Raw genomic sequence first — 21,784 nt, 5'->3', positions numbered from 1 at the left:
AGCTTTAACTTTAATTTCTACATTTGCATAACTATTTATTTTGCACCAACATAATGAGTTGTTGTACTAACCGATTCTGCAGGAATTGATACCACGGCTCCACTTCACACTCACTATGATGCAGACTCGGGCACCAAGATGTCAGCGCTATATTGGGACATTCACTTCACTTTTCAAGCCTTCACTTTTCAAGCCTTTACTTTTCAAGCCTTCACTTTTCTACAATGGTAGAGAGTAAAGGTGCGTTGCCCATCTTTTTTGTTGGGTTTGTGTTCTGAACAAAGAAATATTACAGTAACAAAAGACTCGTTATGTTCAGCAATTTTAACTAAAGCAAAGTTGACAAAGGAGTCGTGTTTTGCTTATGCTTGGAAAGGCAACTTCACAGAGCTCGCTCTTGTGTTGCCATGTCCATTTATTATATTTAATGATTAAAGGCTGTGGTTGAAGTCAGTTCTTGTGTTTATCTTTCCTTCAGTGATTCTGCTTATTAACAGCAGGTGTTCATCACTAATGCTCAATCATCACTTAATTATTCACATAATTATCGTATTAACTTTAAAACTTTAACATTGCTTCAGTGTTACTTTAACACTCTGTTGTGTGGGAACATATGTGCCCCGAGCATTGTTGATTTAATACTGGGGATTTTGCTGTGCAGAAAGTTTGACAGATGATAATTATATATTCCAAATTAGGGGAGTTTTGATGATGTGTATGCTCGTTTGGTTGCACCACAAATCATAAAACAGATGCCACCACCTTTCTTTTCCCCCGTGAGACTGTGATTGCTGTCCATTCAGTTTATACAAAAGTCTATGTGTGCACGTGTCTGCATGGTGGAGCCGATGGCAGGAGGAGCCAGGGTGGAACTTTGGCTGAAGTGCTCGGCGTAACCGGGGGACCGATCTACGGAGGTGGAACCAGGGTGCCTAGAGGAATCGACAGAACAGAGAGACCGATGGACCAGGGTGACATCCACTGCCCTGGAAGCCCAAGGCAGAGTTGCTGGCTCACGGGACCGAGACAGGGACTTGACTGCCCGTGGCAACGATGGAGCAAGCGAGGATGATGGGGAACCTTGAGGAATGGAGGAGTCCAGAGGAGCTGAAGGGGTGGAGGAGTGGAGGGTCTAGTCACAGCCAGAGACCTGGAAGTCTGTGGCAGAAGCTGAGCGATGGCCGACCGAGATTGATCCGGAGGGACGAGGGAGTCTGGAGGAGTCCCAGGGCAGATGGGTTGCGGTGGAGACGAGGGGAACGCAGAACCAGGGCGGAGCCGATGGGCTGACAGGCCAAGATGCTGCCGGCGACCGGCTGAGCTGGTGGAGGGGAAGCCTGAGGTGGTGCTGAAGAACCGCATGGAATTAGTGGACTGGATGGAACCGGAGCATCCAGACAGCCGGACTGAACCAGTGGGAAAAGAGTCAGTTCGAGGGTGGGGACTCGGGTGGGACCTGGATCCGTAACCCACAGGTCTATCAGGCAGTCGTCTGCTCCTGGCTCTGGGATGGACTGAACAGCGTACTTATACTCCAGGACTGACAGGGTAGCTGACATTGGCTCCGGGACGGACTCTTGGTAGCCTCTGGCTCACAAACTCTCCTTTCTGGAGAACCCACCACAAATATTTCATTAAAGGCCTTTGTTGAGGGGGTAGGAGGATATGCACTGCTTGTGAGTCCATTTGATCTATTTTATCTCTTGTAGGTCCGATCTTCTGTAACATTATGGGTATGTACAAAGTGCATGACAACCGAGATAATCAATGCAAATGGTCCTTTAATAAATAAATCTAAATGACACAGGAAAACTCAGGGGATGGTATCACAACCACGTAAAAAAACGAGATCGGACAAAGAACTGAAGCTTATAGAACAGGTGTGTACTAAACTGGAAGTATAGAAACTAACTTCCGAACAAGAAGATGAACTAGAAATCAGGCAAACAGAAACTGAGAACAAAGAAAACTAAATCAAAACAGAATATAACAGAATACTTTTTACACATTGCATGTTGCGGGAGCTTGCGACATGGCGGCCTTCCTCTGTACCATCTTGTTTGTTTGTAGTGTTCATTTAATTTGTTAACCTGTTAGCCGACTGTTGTCCCAGTCACAGCCAAGGAGCTCGCAATCCGAGGGTAACGGAATCTACATTTCCTTCCTGAAGATAAAAGCAGGGGTGCAGCCAACCCCCTGGGAGGTATGGGAAGGGACTGTAGATTTTAAAATCAAGCTTTTCCCCATTACCAAACTTACACCTAATACCTAAATTATATATTTATTTTTTTTGCATTTTCAATGTTATCCAAAGGATTTCTTACAAATTGTTCTAATACTATCCTTTTTTTTTTTTTTTTTTTCTAGACACATACAGTAGACATCAAGAATCAGCCTGTGGATCTCAACAATGGTGACAATTATAAAGCATGTTGCAGTGCATTCTGGGTGCCACAAATCAAAACTCATTCATGGATCCCATCATGCATTGTCGTATGAATAAATTAGGATCTGAATTGCTTGGTAATTTCCTTTATTCTTAACATTTTCTTTTAAGATGTTTTTATGTGACTTTTTATTCGCTTGTTTTCTAACATTCAGAGTTGATCTGTTTATCTGGATACGCTGGTAGTCACCATTGCATTGATTCATATGCTCATTCCTGATATCTGTGTGTGCCAACATTTTTTTCTCTTCTCAGAACAACTTTTAAGAAATTCTTTGGATTAGTTTGAAAAAGTTTAATCTTATGCTGTAAAATCACAGTGATGCTGTAATCAACAGTATAATTCTAACTCATTGATTAGGCTCTATATGACCTCAGTGATTCAGTTCAAATGATGATTACGTCAAAACACCCTCAGATCACCTTTTCTCTTTGTTCATCTGGCTGTTATAACTCAGTAACAGCAGCCAAACCAAATTTAATGTTAATAATTTAAGGGACTAAAGCCAAACTAAATCAAACACTGATCACCATAATGATGGTGATTTTTCTCCTTCAGTGATTCTGCTTGTTAACATCAGGTGTCTTCAATAATGGTCAATCATCACTCAATTAATCACTTAATTATCTCATTTACTTTAACACTGCTTCATTTTAAGCTTAAATTTAACACTAACACTCTTGAGTGTGAAGCCAAAGAAACTCCCAGGAGAGTTTATTTAACACTGGAGTTTTTGCTCAATATTATAGTGGTGGGCTGCTCGTCAGAGTGGTGCATGAAGTGATAAACTTATTGTCCGGGTTCTGCCCTGACAACCTTGTCTGTGTTGTCTTTGTTTCGTGTCTCTATGTTTGTTTTGTGTGTCAGCACATGGCTTTGTCTTTAGGTGTGTTCAACATCAGCTGCGGCTGGATGTAACCGATCGGCGAGAGTAGCACACTTTCTGGTTCCCGTAGTGACCGCTCACATGGTGTTTGCATACTTTACCACAGCTGCAGTGAAATTAATGCAATATTTGTTTCAGAGACATTTTCATTCAATACTTTATGTACTGCTTCATACAGCGTCTGTTTGAACAAGAATAAAGTTCAACATAAGCCTCTATCAATGAAGTGGGGTCTACGTTTTTTAATCAGTTTTAATTTGATAAACATGACACAATATAACATTGCAACTACATGAAAAGGGTGTTTACTGTTATAAAAAACTGATTTGTGAGCTTTAGAGGAACTAAAGGTGTTCGAATAAACACGAAACACACGTGATCGTTGTCATGCGGTGAATCCGGCCAATCGTGGAACAGCTGTGTCGTCATCAGCCCTCCTGCAGCCGCTCTTGAGAAGCTGCGCTGGCTGAGTTCTCCGGCTACTCTCGAATCGCTCTTGTGGTACTTTGATGGCTTACGTCACAGTCACATGGCGTCAGCGCTGTATCAAGTCGGACAAAATTTCTAACCGGCATGCACTGCTTCAAGTCAGCCGCCGATCGGTCTGCGCAGAGCTGCATGAAGTCGAACAAGCCTTTTGTCTATGTTTGCCACATGCTGCTCTTGTTCTGCCTCATTGTTTCCCGTTTCCACGCCCCCTTCTTTAGTCCTTGTCTAGTCCTCGTTTGCTTGATTGTTTTCACCTGATCCTCATGTGCTGTTCCCTTTATATTGTGCCTCTTTTCCCTCATCTCTTTGCTGGTTTTTTTTTTTATGTACAATCTTTGTGTGCGTTATTGCTCAGCTTGTCAGTCAGTGTTTCTGTCTTTTCTTTGTTCCTGATTTTTAGTCTAGTCAAATCCTAGTCTTTATTTTGCTCTAGTTCTTCCAAGCTTTATTTTTGGTTCACCTCTTGTTTTTGCTTTTGTTAACTAATCTTTTATTTATTTTCTCTTTAGCTTGTCTTTAAGGTTACAGTCTTGTTTTATTTCTTTGTTTACTAGTTCCAGTTTTATTTCTTTGTTTACTAGTTCCAGTTATTCATTTATATAACTTATTTATTTTTCATTTGCTATTGCTCCAGTTATATTTAGTTTCTTATTGTTTTCTGGTGTTTTGCCTGTTTTTATTTTGCTCTTGTTTTTGTTCCTGTCTGCTCCCTGAGATTCCCTGCCTGCTGGTTCCTTCTCCTTGGCAGTTAGACTGGTTCAGGGTCTGTGTGCAGCAAGTATCGGATCTTTGCTTCATGGTTCCTTGCCCTGTCTTCTCCACACCCATCTGCCTGGCCTGGTCCTCAGCAGTTCTTCGGCCTGTTGTCCTCTGGAGTTCGTTCCAGCAGTCACCCACAGCTGTTCTGTCGTTGTTTCCTGTTGACCCTTCTGTTTGGACTGTTCCTGCCTCACCCTATCTTGTACTGTCTTCTGTTAATAAATATCACTCCCCTGCTCATTCTGCGTCTAGGTCTCCCCTCTCTGAATCCGGACACTTCTATTCAATGCTTTACTCAAGTGTCACAATTGTGATGCTATTAAATAAATTTATCTTTAGGCTTTTCCAAGCAAATATGGATGAATGTGGTTGTTGGTGGTTAATTTTATTACTAATTATATCATGTAATTAGTGAATGGTTATCCTTTCCCTTTTTATCCACAGGAAGATGACAAATAGAGTGCTGCAGGAATAAGTCCCAATCCTTAGAAATTAGGTTACATTTTTGTACTTCTGGTTCAATTGTCCCAACGTCAACAAGTACAAATGCCTGACATAACACAAACTCAAGATTTTATTTGAAATTTTGTTTATAGAACATACCACATAAAATACATCAGTAAAATCCCATTCCTGAAATGTAAATGTGCTAGCTGGGTCCAAAAGAGGGGTATGAGTTCTGGACAGTTTTGAATTTTATGAGGACATTTTACGAACAATTTTGATTATATTTTTTTCAGTTTGATACATTTTGTAAATTAATTCACTGAAGGTTTGGTAAAGCCATTTCTTTAAACAAGCAAGCATGTTCTTTAAGAGTGTTACATGTTTATTTTGATCCATTGATTCATTGCACGCTTTATTTATCCAATAAAATGTCTTTTCAGTTTTATTAAGATTTTAAAGTTTGTTACCTTTCTCTGCTGATGTCTTAAAATAAATACTTTGGGACTGGCTGACAGTACATCTTGACATTTGTCTGACCATGGTATTGAAAGATCTCTGGTATTTATTCCAACCAAAATGCAACGTCCACCCAACGTTGGAGTTTGATGGAAAGACAACAGTGTGCTTTGAGGTCAACCTGTTTTTCATTTTCAACCAAAATTTGATGTCTGCCCAACGTTGAAGTCCAACATCTTTATGTTACTTTGACATTAAAGAGGAATCAATCTGACAAAGATAATGCAAGTTATATATTTTTATTTTTGAAGTGCACTTTCAAAATAATGAATTTGTATTGCTAAAATAAATCAAAAGTTTAAAATCATCAAACATTTTAGAGAAATCATTCAAGAATGAATAACATGAATTTTTAAAAGAGACTTGATAGAATTGATAGATTCAATTAAACTAGATTCGATTTAATAGATTTAAATGAACTGAAATGCCTGTAGAAAACTACAGTAGCAAAATGTAACTGCAGTCAGATATACTCTGGACGCACAACAAATCTAAAACTGTAGTCATCAGGACAGGGGTTAGGCAGGCCCATACTGCTGTTATTTGGAATCACTGCCATGCTGTTTTTGAATTCTTGGACATGAAAGACATTGTTTTGATTTTTACAGGTGAGAATCAATCTGTTGCTGAAGCGAATGGTGTTAGTGTAATAGTTCTGATTACCACTTGCGAGGAACCTTGCAACAGGAAAAGATTTACATGATACACCGTAGTTAGAGCATTCCTGAGCATTACGAAAAACCTGGGCTTGCCACTGGACCGTCTTCTCTTTGTAAAGAGCACTAGGGTGTGCAGGAGTGGAGAAGGTAGGAACTTGGGTTCTGATAGGTTGGCCATACCTGTCATAATCATAGTTGTTATAGCGCCGGTAATTGATAGTTGGGGTTGTGTCATTGATAAATACACTCCATTCATTAGCAGTGTAGATTCTGGGCAGATAATCATTACTCATGTTGTCCATTTTAGTCCTGATCTTAGAGAAAGGCAGAGCATTGAACTGAAAACCTCTGAGCAGACCAGTTAGGTACAGTTTCTCATGATTCTGATAGAGAACACTTGAGGAAAACTGCATTTCATACAGTTTTTCCATTGGGATCAAGAGGAAGCGGATGTGATTCAGGAGGCTGGCCTGTTGTTCTGAACTAATTTCATCACCTTTGTCTTGGATCCATCTCTCCAGAGCTTCAAGAAGAAAAGCTTCATCCTTCACAACCAGGTCTGAGCGCTGCAGCAGAGCGTCCATCATGTGAAAGGAGATGGTGCTCCACAGCGGAGAGCTTATGAGGAACTCACAGTTCCAGGAGAGATACTGAAGGACATTCTCCTGCAGAACAAGGTCACCTGTGCGGACGCCATACTCGTACATTGATAGCTGTGTCCGGAAGGTGTTGTCTTCTGGAAGGAGGGAAGTGAAGACCCTGCCAACATCCTCCATAAGCGTCTTCACTCCGAAGATAAATGACAGCTGATGGAGACATTGAGCCGATGTGATGGAAACATCAATCTGACGTGTGTACAAATACCTGAGAAAAACAGTTCAGACACTGTAAGCATCTATCACCCATAATATATTCAGTAGAATTATAATATGCACTATTCAAAGCAACATTCTCGATTAATTGAAACAATTGGACTGAGCTACAAATTGAAGTGATCTTAAGAAATGTACCTGAGAAAAGCAGAGACATGAGGATGGCACGTCTGGCTGACATCCACTGTGAGGTTCCTGGACTCATTTGTTATGTTTAGTTCTGGATAAATCATGAGGATCATACGGTGCACACAAAACGCCAACTCTGCCTCTTCACTAAGGTCTCGTACACTAATGTTGAAATCACAACCATCTCCACTGTCAAACAGAAGACCGAGATCATCAGACAAACCCAGACTGTTATCCACAGAGAACTGACGATTGCTGGTTATGTTTTTACCTGCAAGAAAATGTAATAAAAGAGGTTAAAACAATAGAAATAATAGAAATACAAGTGGACAACTGCAAATATATCTAGTAGTTGAATTTCTTACCAGTATCGCAGATCACTCCTGCATCTTCTTTATGTGAGCAGTCAGTAACACCCCAGCCTTTAAAGCTGCAATCAGACAATGAGCTTTCTGAACCTTTACAATTCATGTCATCCAGCCAGATTGGACCAGAGCCTGGAAAAATCAACAAAATTGTGGTTTAAAAAATAAGACAATTATTGTTATCATAGTGTGTAACAATAAAATGGACTGAGGATCATATACCTTCACCATATTGTCCTCCAGCAGTAATTGAGATTGCTCCAGGAAAACCCATCTGACGACACACCACTTGTGCTTCGGCCATGTCCCATCCGTCATCACAAACTGTTCCCCACTGTCCATCATGATAGATCTCCACACGACCAGATGAAGGAAGATTCCCCACCAATCTCACTCTGCCCTCCTTTGTTGGCTGCTTTGGTGTGTAACCTTCATCCAGCAGCAAAAGTTTAAAAGGTTAAGATATTAGTCAATCACATTTGTTGTTCAACCTCAGCTAACTGTGCATTTGTTGTTGCAACAGGAAGACATATTTGGTTCTAAAATTCCAATAGACGCTGTAGATTACATTTAACGTAAACAATACATTGCAATGTTCACATATTGTAACATTGTATTCATTTACATTTACATTTGGCAGATACTTTTATCCAAAGCAACTTACATTGCATTTCAAGGTACACATTTACATTCTTATCAATTCTTGCTTTCCCTGGGAATCAAACCCATGACCTTGGCGTTGCAAGCACCAACTCTCTACTGTTTGAACTACAGGAAAGCTCATTTTTTAAAAACTCATGAAAATCTTGTAAATAAAAATACTGCAAACAATGTATTTTATATAAAAAATGAAAGAAAAGGTTTACTAACCAAACGGCGTCCAACGTTGTGCTGAAACATGAAGAAACAGTAGAGGCAATAGAAGATACATAATTCTCCTCATGCTGGAAATATTGCAAACAGCAGAGACAGAAACACGATTCTCAGCTGAGTGAGTTACAAAACGTCTTGCCTTTCCTTTAAATAAGGACCAAATCAGGTCATATATTGTGAAACTTGTATCAGACGCTGTGTAATCACATTTGAGGGCTACCATAAGTTTCATTTCATGAAAAGGCTACATTTGAGTTTCAAGTTTCATTACTGCAAAACGTGAATTTAAACAAGAACTGTCTGCCAGCATATTCTGGGCATGCAGTGCAAGTGAGACCAGTCCAACTAAATTCACACAATACAGAAAGTAAATTAGAACTAAGTTCATTTAATTTGTTAGCCACCTGTTGTCCCAGTCACAGCCGAGGAGGCAGTTCCCAGCCTTCAACACCTCTGATCATGGACAAGAAGGACACCCCCAGCTCTTTGCTGCCAAGCTAATTCTGTTAGAAAGCCTGTTCACTGTATCTCTAGCAAAGGTGGTTGAGCACTTCTTCTCAAGTTTTGCTTGATTGCGATCACCAAGTAAACCCAGTTGTCAGATCTTTGGGGATCTTTTCCCCCCTCTTCTTCCAACCTTCCCTTCTTCTCAAGTTTTCGAACATTTGATATATGCAATTTCATCATCTTGCTTAGAGACTACTGTAGCTCTGTATTATAGAAACTCCTCTACCCTGGCACGACTCAAGACTGTCTAACATGTCTGTCACCTGTCAAGGGGTGGGATATATTAGGCAGCAAGCGAACAGTCAGTTCTTGAATTTCATATGTTGGAAGCAGGAGAAATGGGTAAGCGAAAAGATCTAAGTGACTTTGACAAGGGCCAAATAGTGATTGCTAGACAATTAAGTCAGATTATCTCCAAAACGACTAGTCTTGTGGAGTGTTCCCGGTATGAAGTGGTTAGTACCTACCAACAGTGGTTAGTACCTACCAATAGTGGTTAGTACCTGTATTGGGAAATGTTGCAAGGAAGGACAAGCACTCATGGGGTCATGGGCACCCAAGGCTCATTGATGCTGGCCCGATTCACATAGAAGAGCTATTTTATGTTAAATTGCTGAAAAACATAATGCTGCCTATGATAGACAGGTGTCAGAACACAGTGCATCTCAGTTTGCTGCACATGGGGCTGCGAAGCCAAAGAGAAAAGCCCATGAAAACCCATTTACACCACTATTATGAAGATTGAAGAAGAATGCCTGGTCTGGTGAATCTCATTTTCTTTTAGATCAGGTGGACGGCCGGGTGCATGAGCGTTGTTTACCTGAGGAAGAGATGGCAGCAGGATGATCTGGGCAATGTTCTGCTGGGAAACCTTGGTCCTGGCCTTGATGTGGACGTTACTTTGATACAGTACGTACCACCTACTTAAAGGGATGGTTCGGAGTAAAATCAACCTAGGGTCCTTTGCACCATGACCTTGAGCCAAACAAGGGGGTGGACCAGGCGCTAATGGATCCTATGATGCATCTTGTAAATTACCCCACTAATAATGCCCAGAATGGTACCAAACTTTTACAGTAGTACAAATAGGCTCTGTACTCATAAAACGAAGCATTGGAAAGTTTGTAAGTACATCAGGAGTCTATTTAAATAACACTTGCCTATTAGTGGGGTAATTTACGAGATACAGCCTTGGATCCATTAGCGCCTGCAATAAGCCATCCGGCTGATATCTCTAAATAAGCTCAAACTTTAATAATGTTCAACAACCAAGGGGAAAAAGGCTTCTGGGGGGGTGTTTGGCTCGAGATCATGGTGCAAAGGACCCTAGGTTGATTTTACTCCCTTTAAAGTGTTCCCTGATGGCAAGGGCCTCTTTCAGCAGGATAATGCACCCTGGCACACTGCAAATATCGTTCAGGAATGGTTTGAGGAACATGACAGAGGTCAAGGTGGCCTACAAATTACCATTGCTGTGTAGATCACTTACAAATAGTAGTCGGTTACTGATTCCAGATTACATGACAAAAGTTGTAGTTAGTAACATAATCCATTGCAATACACATTTAAAGTAATATAATCAGACTACTTTTAGATTATTTTTGACCAAACTTGTTTATCACATTCATTTGATTAGGATAATCTTGTACCACATTGATATAAAAACACAAAGAGAAAGAAAATATTTTCCATTCTTTTTTTATAAACACCATGAAGTGCATTAAATATTATATTACATCAGGGTTCCCCAGACTCGTGGTGGAACTGCAAGGGGGTTCGTGAGTTTAATGAAAATCTATTATAAAATTAAATAACAAAATAAAAACTCACTACAAAAGATAAAAAGATCATTTGTTTAATTGCTAGATAATGGTTAGATATGCAATGCTGCAATTTTGTGAAAACACTTGTTAAAAGCTAAATGATTTCTGTAAACCCAGCAGTCAATGCTGTGTTGGGTCTCAGTTTTGTTTTCAGTGATATCACATGACTAGTGAGGTAACATGACTAGAGGCTGGTCTGTGAGCGCGATTCCTCAAACCTGTAGGACGTATACTGTATATTAAGATGTAGACTTTTATAAAAATGAACAAAAAAAAAGGAAAGAGGTAGTAGGGTAAATAAATTATGAATAATTTACTACCATTGTGAGAACAAAATGTAATCATGTAATCAATAAAAAATAACTTTAGTCTGATTACAAGTATTTTAAAAAGTAATATACTCTAATTATAAGTAGTTAATTTCTTTAAATCTGACATAATCCAGATTACATGTAATCAGTTACTACCAAGCACTGAAAATTTCCCAGATCTCAGTCCGATTGAGCATCTAAGGGATGCGCTGGACCAACAAATCCAATCAATGGAGGCCTCACATTGTAACTTGCTGGACTTAAAGGAACGGCTGGTAATGTCTTGGTACCAGATACCATAGGACACGTTCAGAGGTCTTGTGGAGTCCATGTCTGCATCCGAAAATGTAGGCAGTGACTTCGCTGCTCTATCAGGCAATGACTTTGCAGGCAGCATTTAGGTTAGGTTAGGTTAGGTTCCTTATGAAACTGATTTCAGAGAGACTTCTGAGACTGTAAAAAATAATCCTGTAAAAAAACGGTAAACTACTGTTAGCTGCATTTGCCAGCATCATACTGTAAAAATACGGTGTGTTACTGTTTTTTAGATTAACAGCTAAATACCATTTTGTCAGCTATAGTATAACACAGTTTATAATAATAACAAATATAACAATAATGACAGTTTTATACTGTAGCTGACAAAACGGTATTTAGATGTTTACGGTATGATGCTGGTAACCACAGCTAACAGTAGTTTACAGTTTTTTTTACAGGATTATTTTTTACAGTGTACGGTTTAATTTGATGGAAACTAAGTGAATATTCAATGACTACAATAGTAATTTCTCGCTAGAAATGACATCAGAAGTGGAAAACATTGATTAAAAATGTACAACTGATGACCAGCCGCAACTTTCAGACGCCATCTTTATTTTTCTAGCTCAACTGTCACAGAATGGAAAGCACAGGATTGTGGGATATCAAAGGCAGTAAAGGATACATCTATACTGCCTTTAAAAATCGATCAGATGAAGGGATCTCTGGAGACAGGAAGTGAAACTAACATTGCAATCTGACGTGCCTTGATGCCTTTATACCTTAGAATACGTCCTCCAAAGGCAGCATTTATCAGTTTTCGGATGCAGCTCATGTCTCGATGAATAAGAGATGTTTTGCCAGCACAGGGGGACCCACATGATATTAGGAAAGTGGTTTTAATGTTGTGGCTGATCAGTGCAAGTGACTCTCAGCTCTTCCTCCTCTAGCAAGCCCTGTGGTTCTGGTTGCCAGTTTCAGATTGATCTCACGATACTGTCCTGCCTCTTGGCCCCAACCTTGCATCTTGATTTCTCCCTCTTGCCTGCGTGCTCTTCTTGTACGGCCTTCCCCTTGCCGGAAGGAGTTTGCTCCAGGACTCCAAGGCATGCACTCTAAACAATATTAAACTCTTAAAGTCAGTGGTTCCCAATCCTGGTCCTGGAGGACCCCAGTACTGCACAAAAAGTGTTCAAAATCGCCCTCTATACCCTCATTCACTATTCCCTACAGTACTCCACTAATATAGTCCAGCTGAAGGAGTGGATGAAAATGAGTGAGTAAATTCGGACACTGAGTGCACCGGTGTTTGCATAGTTTTTGCTTGCTGTTTAATAATCATTTGAAGCTTAGCAAACTGGCAGCTCCAGTTGTAATGAAAAGATTTATCATAAAAACTAGCATGTATAAACCGTAATATACAATTTAGTAATCAATTAAAAAGGAATTTATACCTGTATTATATTACCCTGGCTGTAGCCACATTGGAAAAGCAGTTTGGAAAATGGATGGATGGATGAATCAGCTGCAGCGCCATCTTCTGGTCAGACGCGGGAATTCATTCGGCCTTTTACTCTCACAGTGCATTATGGGTATTCTCTACTCTAGCCATTGAGTGTACATCAGTTGTACGCTTGTTATTGTGGTGCATTATGGGATTGAACAAGTGCACTCGATAACGTCGTCCAATGGTTTCGGACACCGCTGCAAATGGCTGTCCTATTAATCAAATATTGCCCTATTTAAGGATATAGGGGCGTTTCAGACACAGCCAAATACCTCGAATGAGTGTGTCACATAAAATTAGCAGCACCAGGATTGGGAAACACTGAGTTCAATGATTGTTTGAGTTGGACATACCAAAATAAATGTCTACAAATCCAACAGTTAATTTTGTAAAACATTTACAGCTATTACGTTTTTTTTTTTTTTTTACAAAAAGAAACTAGTATTTGACTAACAAATTATATTTTGAAAATATACTTAATACTTTTGTTAAATAAAAAAAAAAAAAAAATTGAGAATGGAGAAATTAATCTGATCAGTTTCAAGGACCATAATTATTACATATTTCAAACCATTATTATTCATCTTTAACAAAAACTTAAGATATTGAGTAGGCTGGACATAAGTGAAACAATCATTTGGTTAATCTTGCTGACAGTTGAAACAAACAATCATCTGACACAATAACCCAGCAGCTTCTAAAATGTTTGTTAACAGAGTTTACATTTCTAAAGTTGTGTTAAATTCCAGAAAATCTAAAAAATCAGTTTTTTTTACTATGTCAGCAATTACTTATCGCTGTACAGCTGACACAAACTTTGTTGTATTATTTTCCTGTTACCACTGTAAAGCTGCTTTGAAACAATCTGAATTGTAAAAAGCGATATATAAATATAGGTGACTTGACTTATTACTGTAGCGTTGTTTACTATTCGTTTATACAGTATTATAGTTTACTATACTTACAGATATACTATACAGATTGTTCAAGGTTGTGTCAGGGAGTGAAAAAATGCTTAAGAAAAAAATGTCCAAGTCTCTATGAAAACCCCAAATATGTAATTTTGCCATTTTGTTAAAAACAATTATGAATGAATAAATGCATGGACTCTGTCTACAACCACACTGTTTGTGCAGCATTTCCTAGTGAATGTGATCATTTTTAATTATTTTCTTTTTTTAGCAACATCCCTACAGTAAAACCATATAAACAGACTGATTATAACAATTAGATCAAAGAAATTCAGGTGCACTAATAGCTTTCTTAAAAACCTTCAATCTGTTGTTTTCAGGAAGAAAAAAAAAAACAGCAACAACAAATACATAGCTGTGGCACATTAATGGAAAATAACATTCATCATTCTGTGACGGATCAGTTTGTTTTTTAGATTTCATTTTAAAAGTAGCTGAAATTCTTAAGACATTGATCAATAAAAGTAAAAAAACAAAAATGCATGATAAAAAAAAAAAGACATTCACCAAGACCACATGGCAACCGCAATAATGTGTGTAGAGTAAACTATTTTATGCATATTCTATAGTCTATCACTTTCTGTTCTATTCTGTTACATTCATTACACTGTACTGGCGTGAAACCACTATAGGTCGTTGCTGAAAATGGTAGTGAAAAAAACAAAAACAAAGAAATAAAAACTCTTGATGAAGGCTCAGATAAGTCTCTCAAAACAATTAAAGAGTCAACATGTCCTTATTTCTTTAGTCTCTATAACCACAACCACATTTTAAGCAATGTCTGCCAATAGTCATTTGGCATTATTTGAACGTCATTGAACTATTTCAACCTAAAGACACCTCAATGTCCACATCTAGATGTACATCATCTAGATGACAGTATTTATCAGTCCTTGGCATGTATTTACCTCCAGACAATCCCTTAGACACTAAATGAATTCAAGTCCTTCATACTTCACATCTCCAATCTTAGTTTCAGGGAGCAAGATTCGGCCGTCCAGGGTGAATGCCACAATGTAAGTGGCAATTTTCCCAGCATCCTCCTGACTTCAGGGCAACAATAATCTGGTCATCCGTGTTGGGGACAAACTTGAAGGACGAAAAGCCATGTGTAGGGTTCAGGGGCCCAACGTTTCTCGCTTTAATGTCCTGGAAGTCTGGGGAGCAGCTGAGCATTAGGTTGGTGCCGCGCCGCTCATCCGCCGTCTCGTCGTAGCGCTCGCTGCTAGCACGCCGCGGCAAGAAGAACCAGCGCTGCAATGTGTCGCTCCAAGCTGCAGACTCATGAATGAGGTACCCTGAGAGGACCGTAGAGAGGAAATGAGCATTTAATCTAAGAGAATGAGTACTAGTGAAAAGCCTGTGTCATACAAGACATATTTTACCCTAAATTGAGAAGAATTTTTTTTTTTTTTTTTTTTTTCACATTTTCCATGAAGAAAATTTAGCCTATTTTCCTGAACAATAAAGGGTCCACAACACATGGGATTACATTTTCCTTGATCTTTCAGAGACACTAAAGCCTCATGTTCTATAAAAATATATTCTAACTTTCATTATTCAACAATAATGAGTGTAGTCCTGTGTAAAAATAAAAATAAAAATATTAAATTAGGAATGCTGTTAAATAAATTATATTTAGTAAGACTAATAAAGCCAAATTGGGCAAAAGCCAAAAGCCACTTCCCTGTCCACTTTCCGCTCTGGCTCACAGTCTGTGTGACGTCATTTTTTGCCATCAGTAATTTCCACACAGCACGATTTGTGTGTCAGAGTGGACAATTTATCACTGTAAAGCTTCTTTAAAGAAATTTGTACTGTATAAAGCACAATATAAGTTAAGATTGTAAACTAAGGTTTGTTGAGAACGTCTCCATCCGTGCTTATTGTCAATGGAGTGTTCCTCTCAAAGGTAGAAATTAAAACAAGCTCATTCGCAAAAAATGGCTCGAGAGAAGATTATTCTAGGTTCATTTTGATGAATTTGAAGTCCTGCAAGTAGATTGTCACTGCTATGCTGCAATAAAGCTCTCATTCATTGAGATCTTTGATGTCCTCATTATTTTTGTCTAACATGAGTGTACTTTGAATGGCTTGTGCGCTCAACTGTGCACTAGACAGTATTCCCGGGCTTTGGTGCTCTTTGGTAATTTTTGACTGAAAAATCTTTTTTTTCTTCATCGGAATGGTATGAAACTTGGTAAAGGTTTTGGCACTTGCTATGTGAACACACACAAAAAAATCATGTACATGATTCGAAAAAGGTTAAATGGTCCTGTAAAAAATAGTCACACCTGTGCTCCTCGCGGTCATAAATGAGCGCATTTGAAATGAATGAGAGACAAATTTTATCTGGTGAAAACTTTTGGTACTGCAGCCAAACAAAATCTCACTGAAAGCTAATTTTTTGAGATATCAAGCTTGGACCACAACTTGTTTAGATTTATGGCTTTGATTTTCTTGCATTTTTAGAGTAAAACGTGATTTTGGAAATATATATTTAATATATAAATTGAAAATAGTATTTTTGTGCATTTTTCATAACAATATACGTAAAATTCTGATACTTTTTTTTCACTTCAGCAATAATCTGCCAAGTGTCGTCTTTCAATAGAGATCAAACTTAAGTCTGTGCTCTAAAGCATTCAAGATTTACAGCAGTTTAAGCTGGAAATTAAATTCAGGTCTATGCTCAAAAAGTTAATAAATGGATTATAAATACAGCATTGTAAGGGGGGTACAGTTTTCAGACCCAGGACCAGATATGATGAAAGAAGACCAGGAGTCGTGAGGTTCAATCAAATAAGTAGAAATTTACTGAAGAATAGTTTGCAGTTAAATTGGTAGAGCCAGCGTCAAAGTCTCACGAGGAGGTCGCAAGCTAACTCTACCTTACACAAAATCTTACACCAATTATACCATTTCCAAGGGCATTCATTACATGTTTGCTACTTCTGATTGGCTAAGAGAACATAAAGTCTAAACAATTCTACACTTATAGATAGACAGTAGGGTACATTGACATTAATCAAGATAATTGTCGTCCGAGTCCCTGAAGGTTCGATGTTGACCTCGGAGGTCGTCGAGAAGGGTCCCGAGATCTGCTGCTACATATCACGAGACCTGCACAGAATATGCAACGCATACACAAAAGCACAAAGAGCATAACAGTTCTAACAAGGTTGTAGAGAGCCTGAGCTCATTGTTATCAGGACAGACTACCCAAAACATACTGATAACACCTTCCCTCCTCAGGAAGAAGTACAGATAATATTCACTTTATTCTCTAGAGAAATACACATGAAAGAAATACAATTCTGTGAACTAACTGTGAAATAGATCATATAAGTCACGTAGAAGTTGACCCCTGTAACCTTAACTTGGTCAGCAGAAAACAGACACAGAGCCATCTGATGGGCCTTCAGGCTTGCCCTCTTCTATTAGTTATTAGCTGTTTTCCCAATACAAAGGACCTGTTCTCAAGGACCTCGTCTAGGGCAATAAAGATTAGTCACAGACACCATAATGCACTTAAAAATATATGAGCAGAAATGCGGACAACAAAAATAGGATTAAAACCATATATGAATCACTCGTGAGTATAGTTAATGATTATAAAACTTGATTAGTATTTGTTATAGGAATAATGTAAGAATTCAAAAGGATATATTTTGATATAGTGAAGAGGCAAGGGATTCTGACCCCAACCCTTCAGCATAAATATAATTTAGTATAAAAAAATTCCCCTAAAAATACAAAACATTAAATAAAAAACATTATCAAACTAAAATATAGTACATTCATTTCATTGACAAAAAACCAACAAGCAAGGAGCACCAGAGGGTTAAAACTATAAGAGCTCTTAACACAGAAGTTCTTGAGAGATCAATGTCACTTTCAAAATACCAAGCATTACAATATTTACTCACTACAAATACACACTGCATGTGAGTGAATGGCTGCCGCTTACCGGGCGGACTGATGCCTGCGGCTCTGCGGAGAGAGTTGTACTTGGGAACCCAGTTGTGGTGCTGTACATCTCCGTGGATTCCCACCACTTTCACCCACTCAGGATTGTCATTCAGCACTTCTCCACTGGTGGTGGTCCACTCCTTCCCCAAACCCCCCACATATAGATGCTCGTCCTTCACTGCAAGCCACTCTGCCTTAAACCCTAGGTAAGAGAACGCCAAAGAAGAAACCACAACTGAAATCAAATATCATGTAAATTGATTGCTTTGAATTTGATTCATTATTTGACATATTTCAGTAGTTTCTGACCATTACACTAAAGTCAGCTCATGCTGGCTTAAGGGTGGTAAATTAAAATGCCCAGATTATGCTTTTTTCTGGGGGGAATGTACCTTTCATGCGGTGTGTAATTTAGTTATTTGTGTATGTCAAAGGTCTGTAAAGTTTCAAAGATCAAAGTGCACAATAAATTACATTAATGTCTCATTCAAAAGAAAGAACTGATTCTGAACTGCCTGAAAGGAGTCATCAGTAATTATATTCTTCACCAGCTGGTCTCAATCAATGTCTACTTTGACCTACCCTTAAACACTGAAGTTGCAGCTGAGGCTGGAAAAGTTTGGTTTATGAGAGAAAATTGGTTTATTTGGTAAACTGAGAGAAAGATTGTCGAATTGGCAAGACAGCAAGTGATGCAGTTCGATGTGGCTCTACAATTTCAGCAGAGCGCAGCTGTAGACGCCATTTCATTCAGAGACAAAACACTCAAGTAGCATTAGAGGTAATTACAATAACACATTTCTTTGCAAACACTGTCGTGTTAACATGAGTTTGGTCAGTGTCCTGTCTTCAATAAAAGGCAGTGGTGGACAGTAACTAAGTATTTTTAACTAACTGTTACTGTACTTGCGTACATTTTTACTCAGTACAGTATTTTTACTCAGTACTTTTTACTGAATACTTTAGTTTTTCTTCGCTACATTCCAAAGCATAATATCGTATTTTTACTCACTACATTTCATAAAAGTGATTTTGATTCGTGAACAAGCCGATTCTTTTCAATTAATTTGTTAAATCGGTTTGCAAATCGAACTGAGCAATTAATTCGTGTATTAGACCGATCCGATTGCATCTGTTCTCTAGTCGACAACGGACCGATTCAAATGATCTGGTCAGAGCGATTGTGTCCCTTCAGAAAATTTGGACTAAGCCGCTCAAATATGGATTAGTTTTATAATCTCTTTATGAACCTTTTGAAGCGTCAAAGTTTTAGTTGCGTGGACTGTCAATGGAGGGACAGAAATTTTAATTTCTGGGACAGAGGGACAATTAATTTTATTAAAAAAATCTTAATTTGTGTTCTGAAGACGAACAAAAGTCTTACTGGTCTGAAACAACATGAGGGTGAGTAAATAATTACAGAAGTTTTATTTTGGGGTGAATAAATAATTTTTTGGGGTTATTTTTGGGTTATTTTTGTAATGTGGATAAACATGAACACTGTACAATGGTTCCAAGGATGTTCTTTTAAAACAGCACACAAAACCTTATTCATTTACAGTTAGTTGTCATTATAATGTTTAAAAGATGTTCCAAGAATGTTTTCTGAGCACATTTAAAAATGTGCACCCATTGAGGATTCAATGTCAGTTCAGTTCTCATCCAATAGTGTCAGTGCAGTCAAGTCAATAATATTGCACATGAAAAAAAAACAGCAATGTCCATACAATATACATGATCACTCTCTTATTTGAAACTCTTTAAAATACAAAATTAGGATGAACACAATTCATGAAAGTTCTTGAATTGAAAGACTTACAGTTCTTAAGAAAGACTTACAATTCTTATTGTCTTCCATTTAAATATCTACCAAATAAAGTCAAGCATTGTGAGATAGGTATCACTTACATGCACTGTCCAATCAAATTTGAGGACTACCTTAAGTTTCATTTCACAAGAAAACAAAACCAAGTAACTGCAGTGTGCAGACAAAACCTGTTTGAGTGGCTTTAAGTTTGCCACAAAAACGTTTCCCACAATGCAAAGAGGAGGTTCTCATGTCTCATCACTGGTATGAATATAAAAAGTCTATTTTCAAATAAACCTGACTGTTTACTTTTTCATTTTTCATGAGACATTTTTAATGCTGGGTGTTGACATTCCAGTTACTTTTGTGATTAGACCTGGCTTTGATCTGGTCTTGACATGACACAGCTGAAACATAGCATTAAAGGGGCTATATGCAACTGTTTCCCCAAAATAAACGTAACAATAGCCTTTTTATTTGACCATGTATGACTCAAACATCTCCTGATGAGCATACTGACACCTTGTCAGCTCACAGTGGGTGCACCTATAAGCCTGTATCCTATTTTTCCTATTTTCTGTCGGGTCGGATTTTTCGCGCGCTGTCTGCGGATGTGACGTCAAGCGCGATCATGTTAAACGTTTCAGATCACTCTGCCACCACCGCTAGTCAGCAAACAAACTTAGTTTCTCAAACAATATATGTATTTGACTGTTCTTACCTCTGTAAACATAATGTTGACTTCTTTGCAGCGGATGACTTGTGAAGTGTGCACGTACGAGAGCGAGCAGAAAGGAAGAGCAGTTCCGTTTTTTGGCCACAGGTGTCAGTCGCGAGTTTAAATTTCAGAAAAAAGCATATAGCCCCTTTAAACAGTGTATCTTAAATTCTTTCCATAAAATGTTAATCTATGAAAATTTATCATTGATTAATTATTGAATTAGTATTTTTGCATAACGCAAAACTAACAAGCATGGTTAAATGAAGCCTCTGCTAAACTCACTGACGGTGAGGTAATTCAATGTTCACTGTGGTTTTGCTCCGGTATTCAAGAGTTTGAAAACTAGGTGCGCTGCAGCTATTTTTTTTTAACTAGCTATATTTAACAACATTTTATATTTGTACCGTTCAATGACAGGACAATTTTAACCATAATGGGCCAATTGTGACCATTTGTGGGTCCAGTGTGATCACCCATGCACTGTAAACCCAAATAAGTTACCAGAACTCAAAAAAATTGAGGCAATCGATTGCCTCAAATTTTTTAAGTTGATTAACTTAAAAGTCACAATTTTCCAGAACTTAAAAGGTTGGATTACTGCTACTTGTACCTTTTGATAACGGTTAAATTAAAGTGCTCATTTAGCTCAACTCAAACCATTTGAGGAAACCGATTGCCTTAAATCATTTAAGTTTATTAACTCAAACAATTTAAGCATAAAAAAAATATTTGATTTGTGTCCAAGTAACTCAATAACTTATTGTTAAGATAACTTGGGTAAATAAAGTTAATAGTACTAAGTCCATTCAATTAATATAACTCAAATCTATGAAGTACACTGTAAACCCGAATATGTTGGCAGAACTCACAACATTTAAGACAATCAATTGCCTCAAATTTTTTAAGTTCTGAAATTCAAATTACATTAATTCATACAATTAACTTAAAACTTTCATGTAATCTCAATGTGAACACTTTTATTAGTATAAACTTAGCTTTTAAAAGCTAATCTGCTAACATTCTAATTTGCTAACATATTAGCAAAAGTATGTTATACAGAAGCACTTGCTGTATGAACGCATCAATATAAAAGGATTATTTGCTCTCAAATCAAGCTGCATGCACCACTTGTCACCATGATGGTAACTATCCTACACCGTAAAAAAATCCTAATTTTACAGAAAATAACTGTGATTTTTTGACGATCATTTTCTTTCATTTTAAATTGTTCTCAAAACACTGTAAAATTACAAATAATATCTGTAAAATAAAAAGTCAGCTGTTATTTTAGGTATTGTGACATTAATGACAAATTCCAGTAATTCACATTTTTTATACAGAAAATTGATTGTATTTTTCATATAGTATTTTTTTCTGTTTTCTTAAATTACATAAAAATGTATGTAAAATTACAAATATAATCTGTAATTAAACAGTAACAGAACAGTTAAATGATAAAATGGTC

The 21,784-nt window shown here is 37.9% G+C and overlaps 2 protein-coding genes across 3 annotated transcripts; both read right to left on the bottom strand.

Moving 5' to 3' along the window:
* Window positions 1-5,767: 5,767 nt before the first annotated feature.
* Window positions 5,768-8,556, bottom strand: LOC311067636 (galectin-3-binding protein A-like). 2 transcript variants are annotated; one of them, XM_084089636.1, is made up of 5 exons: window positions 8,440-8,556; window positions 7,792-7,998; window positions 7,570-7,701; window positions 7,214-7,475; window positions 5,768-7,067 (listed from the first exon to the last, which is right to left on the bottom strand). In XM_084089636.1, the coding sequence occupies exons 1-5, from the start codon at window positions 8,510-8,512 to the stop codon at window positions 6,008-6,010; spliced, it is 1,734 nt and encodes a 577-aa protein (XP_083945762.1). In that variant the 5' UTR covers window positions 8,513-8,556; the 3' UTR covers window positions 5,768-6,007. The 2 variants fall into 2 exon arrangements, with proteins under 2 accessions (XP_083945762.1, XP_083945763.1); XM_084089637.1 differs by having other exon boundaries at window positions 7,798-7,998; window positions 8,440-8,549.
* Window positions 8,557-14,489: 5,933 nt separating this feature from the next.
* Window positions 14,490-18,707, bottom strand: LOC311080894 (soluble calcium-activated nucleotidase 1-like; the record flags this gene model as incomplete). Its single annotated transcript, XM_084111078.1, is given in 4 exon segments — window positions 14,490-14,863; window positions 14,865-15,117; window positions 17,790-17,993; window positions 18,698-18,707. Coding segments are annotated over 4 exon segments (582 nt in total). The 3' UTR covers window positions 14,490-14,748.
* Window positions 18,708-21,784: the final 3,077 nt, after the last annotated feature.

This window comes from Abramis brama (assembly GCF_963993115.1).
Source record: "Abramis brama genome assembly, chromosome: 1".
NCBI classification, from domain to species: domain Eukaryota; kingdom Metazoa; phylum Chordata; class Actinopteri; order Cypriniformes; family Leuciscidae; genus Abramis; species Abramis brama.
The sequence above is the reverse complement of the archived record's forward strand: the minus strand, read 5'-3'. Positions and strand labels throughout refer to the sequence as shown.

Excerpts from the sequence above, each read along its gene's own strand:
- LOC311067636 (XM_084089636.1), bottom strand. The coding sequence starts at position 8,512 with ATGAGGAGAATTATGTATCTTCTATTGCCTCTACTGTTTCTTCATGTT. Across the intron at positions 7,999-8,439 it reads ACAACGTTGGACGCCGTTTG|GTTACACACCAAAGCAGCCA; the intron begins GTTAGTAAACCT and ends TGCTGGATGAAG. Across the intron at positions 7,702-7,791 it reads TGGAGGACAATATGGTGAAG|GCTCTGGTCCAATCTGGCTG; the intron begins GTATATGATCCT and ends TGATTTTTCCAG.